At 53.8% G+C, this 6,000-nt stretch overlaps 1 protein-coding gene across 1 annotated transcript in view; it reads left to right on the top strand.

Annotated features, from left to right (window-relative positions):
• Positions 1-1,310: 1,310 nt before the first annotated feature.
• The window catches only part of DAP (death associated protein), a 66,214-nt gene continuing 61,524 nt past the window's right edge, over positions 1,311-6,000 (top strand). The window contains exon 1 of the mRNA XM_051853568.3: positions 1,311-1,466. Coding sequence (XP_051709528.1) covers positions 1,412-1,466 — 55 coding nt within the window. The 5' untranslated portion in view covers positions 1,311-1,411. The remainder of the gene's footprint in view (positions 1,467-6,000) is intronic.

Below are 6,000 nucleotides of genomic sequence, written 5' to 3'. Positions count from 1 at the left end.
CCTGCCCTGGGCACTGCGACCACCCTGAGAGTGAATCAGCAGATGGAAGATGTCATTCTGTCCTTCTTTTTCATTCTGTAACTCTTTCAAATAATTAAAAAAAAAAAAAAAAGAGGTGACTAGAGCAGCAGGGCTGGGCCCCCACGAATAGGTCGCTGTTGTAGGAGTGGGGTAGTCATTATGAGAGAGCGTTTCATACACGTGTGCTCAGCCTTCCCTTGTTCTTCCTTGAACCTCTGCCACGGGATGGTGTAGCACCAAGGTCCTTCCCAGATGCCAGCCCCACGCTCTGGACTTCCTCCACGTGTCCAGAACTGTGAAGCAACTACATCTCAGTTCTTCAAAAATGACTCAGTCTCAGAAAATGGACCGGGACACCATCACAGCCAAGTGTAGCGGAGAGGGCCCGTGCTCAGGCTGGGGAAACTCAGAAATCTAGGACAGGCAGCCTCGGCAGCTGAGAACTGGATGACAAGGGCAGCCATGGGTCATCCCCAAAGCTAGGCGGAGAAGGGAGATATGATGCAAGAGTGACCATGAGACTGGTAGCGTGGCAGTCCCAAGCTGCAACAGAATTTCCTGGTTGGGAGCAGCCGTGGGCGAGTTGCATGGAAACCAGTACACCGGCAGGACTGCGGAAGGAGCGAGGAACCTCTCCGAACAGTTTCACTGCCAAAGGTCAAGGTCAAGGCAGAACCGTAGCCACCACGGGGCCGCTGCCGGTGAGGTCAGCCTTGGTGGCCACGTGCCCTGGCAAGGCCAGAGGGAAGCGACCCTGAGCACAGGGGCGAGGGATGGGCTCTGGACCAAACCGAGGCCCACCGCCACAGGGCCGAGCCGGACACGGAGGGACGGCGGCCCGGTCCCTCAGCCCCGTGGCTCCCTGTTTAACACACGCCTGCTATCTCCGCGCAGGCCCCATCTGGGTCTCGCTTCTGCTTTCTCAGGCTGAGCAGCGCCCGGGGCGCTAACACAGAGGCCCCGCCGTCGCCGGTCTGCCCGTGGCGACTTGGCCATCGACGCTGCAAGCGGCCGTCGTCCTCGCGCTGGCCCCTTTCCAATTTCCTGCCAGCCTGGGCCCAGCCTCTTCCTCTGCCCGCTACCACGACTTCCAACGTGGCGCTGCCTATCGCGCATGCCCCGTGCCGGGCGCGCGCGGGGCCGGCCGCACGGCGTCATCGCGCACGCCCCAGGTGGGCGGGGCCGCGCCACGTCGGCGCCCCGCGGCGGCAGTCCGTCTTCCTGCGCGGCCCCGGCTCGCCGCGGGCACGCGCGCTCCTGGCTCACGCGCGCGCCCGCCCTCCCTCCCTCCCTCCGCTGGCGTGTCGCTCACACGCGCACTCCCGCCCGGCCAGCCAGCCGCACCGCCGCCTCAGCCCCAGCCCCAGCCCCTCGGAAAGCCGGTGGCACCATGTCGTCGCCTCCCGAAGGGAAACTAGAGACTAAAGCTGGACACCCGCCCGCCGGTACTGGTCGTTTGCACTTTCTCTCCTCGCGCGGGCGCCGAGGGCGGGCTCGAACTTGCGGGCGCCGGGACTCGGCAGGGAGGGCCCCGCTGGGGCGTAGTGACGGGGTCCCGGTGCGCGGGGGCGCTCAGGTGTGCGCGGGTTCCCCGCAGGCCCGGAAGGTGGGCAAAGTAGCGGGATCCCTGGGGGTGTGGCCCCGGCGCACGACTTAGAGAAGACAAAAAAAAAGTCTTGGGGTCGACCGCTGAGAACGCACGGGTCTTTTAAAGGACAGTAGCAGAAGCCAGGAACAAGGCTGGCGGTGCTGACGAGGTGCGGGCTCGCAGCTTGTCACCCCAAAGAAGAACAAGAAAGCGGGAACCATTTCTGTCAGCAGTCACACGGTGCCACCCCCTTTACCCACCCCACACACTTCCGTGCACGTCCAGCCTTTTTCTCCTAAGTGCTTTTGCTAAACCTAGGATCCAGGAGCGCTGTCCCTTAGAAAGCAGCGCTCCTACCAGCCTTCCTGCCCGCGCCCGGCATTGCTCCTCGGGCCCTGTTCACACACCGGTCCGTGAGGGCTGCAGGTGAGACTGTTGCGGGAGGCGGCTGGCACAGAGGTCCTTGTAAGAATTTCAGACTGGAGACAGAGCTGGGCGGTAAGATGAATCGGCACACAGACAGGTGGCGTGGGCAACCTCAGCAAGGAGCCCAGTGCCCAGTCTGCATTTACACAGGCGTGTATATGGCTATAGGGTCCACTTCCTCTCGCCCCTTCTGGGATGTTGGCTGGGCAAACGGCCGTGAAATTTGTGCATTTCCTCCCGGGTGTTACCAGATCCAGTAGCCCCCAAGGTGCTGGGCCAGGGAGATGGGGGTCGGGTAGAGGGGAAGGCTTGGATCCCTCTACAAGGTTGTGGGACATGGGCAGGGCTTCAGTTGTGTAAATACCCAGCTCCTCCCAGAGCATGCTTCTAAGGCTCTTATGTTCCTTCCCTGGGTCCCTCTCACACACATAGCCAGTCTGCCTTCCTTCCTAACAAGAATACCTAAGGCCTTGGGTCCCAGAAGCCAGGCCATGTCGTCACCTGGAGTATTAGAAACTAGGTCTTCTAGGAGGAGAAACCTGGCTTCCTTTTGTGGTAAGGGTTCATGTGATCTCTGTGTGCCGTCCCCAACCATGCGGCATGGAGTCTCACCTCCATACAGTAAGAGCAGGTCCTAAGTATGTCACATTTCAGGGTAGGTAATTGGGCTCCAGGGGACAGAGCCTGCCAGGGACCACAAAGCCAACCAATGGGGTTGGACTTGGGAGCTGAGCGATTTCAGAAAATCATTCCCCTGTCACAGAACTAGGTCTGGAAGGCACTTGTGTAGCATGGGTTAAAAAGAATTTTAACAGCAATCACAGGGGTCCACACCCAGCTGCCCCCTGATCTGAGCTTCCATAGGGAGGAGCACCTTTATGATCTGGACAGGGCTGAGCCCCAGAGCTGGGCAGCAGCGGTCTGTCGCAGCTCCCCATTCCCAGGGTGGAGAGCTGCTTTTTAAGTACCTGTTGGAATGCTACCAAATCAGAATAACGGTAATTAAGCTGCACTTAGATATATCCACATAGAAAAGATCTGAGGTATAAACCACATATTAACTCCCTGGGAGAAGTTTCATACAGGCCTCTGATCTTCATTGAATTGTTCAGTAAACAGCCAGGCTTTGTGAATTACAGATTAAATCATTTGATTTATACCAAAAGGGAAGGGAGGCAACTTGTTTGTGCTGGTGTGGCAGTGAACTTGGGTTCTAAGATTCCGAAGCTCTCAGTCATTCCACTTCTGCAGGGCTTGGTTGGAGCCAGATGAGCGGCTTTTGAGCGAGTCGCAGGGCGGGGCTGCCTTTTTGCTGTGGCTCGGCCTGAGCTGGGAGCTTCCGTGGTCCCGGTTCAGGACCCCAGCCCCTGGGGATGCCCAGCACTTCAAGGCAGCTGCTTAGCTGATGTGACCAAGTCTAGGAGGAGCTGTCACTCAGCGTTTTCCAAGGCCAGTTACACTTGGCCAGGGTTGGAGGAAGGACCCTGTACCCCAGGCCCCAGGCGAGGCACAGGCTGGAAGCGTGCCTGTTGGCATTGGCATTTATTTGGCCTCCCAGTGGTGCCCTGTCTACAGAGCACCCTGTGTGAGAACCTTGCTCAGCAAGACGCTCTCAGCACTCCTGTTTAGTCTGGCGAAGCCAGAGACTGCGCCCTTCTGCAGAGGAGATTTTTTTAAAAAGCCACCCACTGTCATCCTGGACAGCCAAGAACATGACTCATAAATCAAATAACTGCCTTGAAAACCTCAGGAACGCTTTCATTAAGTGCTTAAATTGGATAACAGAAGTGTGTTTAAATCCTCTCTCGGAAATAATAAAATTATCTTACAGCAACTCTCACTGTTCTTTTGTGTTTCCTCTTTATTGCTGTCTCAACCCAGTCCCCTGCTGTGTACTGTCCCTATCACACTTGCCACCACCTGTGTGCTCTATCCTCCTCAATTCCATGGCTGGCTCTCACTGGTCTATTTATGTCCAGGGGCTGGCACCATGCCTGGCACAGTGCACTCCCTACATAGCTCCCCAGGGCCTCCTCTCTCTTCTTACTCCCTCCACAGCATGGCAAGCCTGCAGCTTGCCTGTGTCTGAGCCCTCTCCCCTGCAGACAAATGTGAGGGGATCCCTGTCAGCCAGTATGGGTAGCAGGAAGGTGGGAATAGGAGCTAAAGTTTGTTGAGTGTTCCAGTATACAGGCACAGCACTTGGCACTTTAACCTACTAAATTATCAGTCACCCTACCATGAGGATGCCAAAGACAGTGCCATTTAACAAACTCACTCAGCTATTTTGAGTGTTGCCCTTCTCTGAGCCAGTGACCCAGGATCAGCCCGAAAGGGCCTTTGCCTCTTGGAATCTCCACTGCCTGGAAGTGAACCCTGTGACTTGCAGGTGCCTCTTCCCAAGATGTAGGATTAATGAGGCAGTTTGTAAAGGCCTCTGGAGAGCAGGACGAAGTGCTGTGCAAATATGGAACATTGTTACTTATGAGTGATTGATGGCATTGCATCGTATTTGGGCAAACGTCTGTCCGCTGTAGAAGTAATCCAGTCTTAATGATTTGAGACCCCACCACGGCTCCCTCCACTGCAAAATATTTGCAGAGAAATGGGGTGAGACTGCTTGTTTTATGAGAGTTATTGCAGAACCAGATTAGCAAAGTTGGATTTAGCGAGAGTCTTTCTGTTTCATCTAACAGCGGTAATGGCATTCCACAGCAGAGGGAGGACATAATTACCAGCCACACTGCTACTCACTCCTGCCAGGCTCCCCGAGTTTTGGCAGTGATGTGAACAAAATCTCTTTGGCAAATACATTTTGCTGGCCCTGTTCACCTCCATTTCCCAGGGGAGCCAGACCATGTGTAGCTAAAGTTCTCATAAATCTGATAGACACTAATTTTACTTAGGATTTTCTTCAAAAAGTAGACATGACAGCCCAACCAAAATTGAATCAAATGGAAATATAAACATGACTATTTATTGAAAGTCAAATGGGAAATAGACCACTTGGATTTCTTTAGTGACTTCAAAGCAGTTCATAACCCTGTTAGATTAGTTAGACAGGAGTTAAGGATGCATATAACAGGTTGTCACGAACATTTCTCCCTGAGTTACAGTCTTGCAGGAAGGTTTTCAGATTATTGATGCCATTCTTTTGCTAGAAATGGAAGTCATTGGTCTTTTAGCCCATGAACCACAGTCATGGATTTGCCAAGCACAGCTCCTGTGCCTGTCACTGATCAGAACTTGAAGGTACAGGGAGCAGGTCTGCTTTAGCTCCCAGCATGCCAAGGGCAAAGATCCTGTAGTTACTGCATTTTCTCAGGAACTTCCAGGCCTGGTGGACTCTAGCATCCCAAGACAAGTGTAGGTTTCTCCCTGTTCCCTAACCACCTTCTGTTATGTGCCCCTTCTAGAGTCTTCTGTGCACCTGCTTTTCATTTCTACATTCTTACTTGGTTTTCTGAGTGCTTTCCCCTTCCTGTCTTCAGAAATACTTCTGTTGATAGAGGGAATATTCAGTTCTATAAAAAGTACTAGGTTAGTTACAAGGTAAGTGTACTTGCTATTGTAACAGACAACTTGAAATCTCAGCGGCAAACAAAGTGAAGCTGATTTCTCTCCTGGGAGCTTGGGCAGCTGCATGACACTGCCATTTCAGTGTGTGGCTGCTGCCGAGGGGCCACCGAGTCTAAGTCACCATAGGCTTTAGGGCACCCTGCAAGTGGCACATAGCCTGTGTCAGTTCCCTTTGCCTCTGGAGCAAATTACAATGAATGCTGTGTTTTAAACAACACAATTTTATTTTCTTTTGTTCTGGAGGTGAGAAGTCTAAAATTATGTCACATCATTTTAGAAGGTGCTGGCGGGGTTGGTGCCTTCTGGAGGCTACAGTTTGAGTGTGTACCCCTAAACTTAATCCCCGTATTCCCATGTTGGTGGTATTTGGAGGTGTGGACTTTGGG

This window comes from Oryctolagus cuniculus, chromosome 14, assembly GCF_051225735.1.
Source record: "Oryctolagus cuniculus isolate XC-2025 breed Fujian yellow rabbit chromosome 14, ASM5122573v1, whole genome shotgun sequence".
Lineage (NCBI taxonomy): Eukaryota > Metazoa > Chordata > Mammalia > Lagomorpha > Leporidae > Oryctolagus > Oryctolagus cuniculus.
Note: the sequence above shows the minus strand (reverse complement) of the source record. Positions and strands in the feature narration are given on the sequence as shown.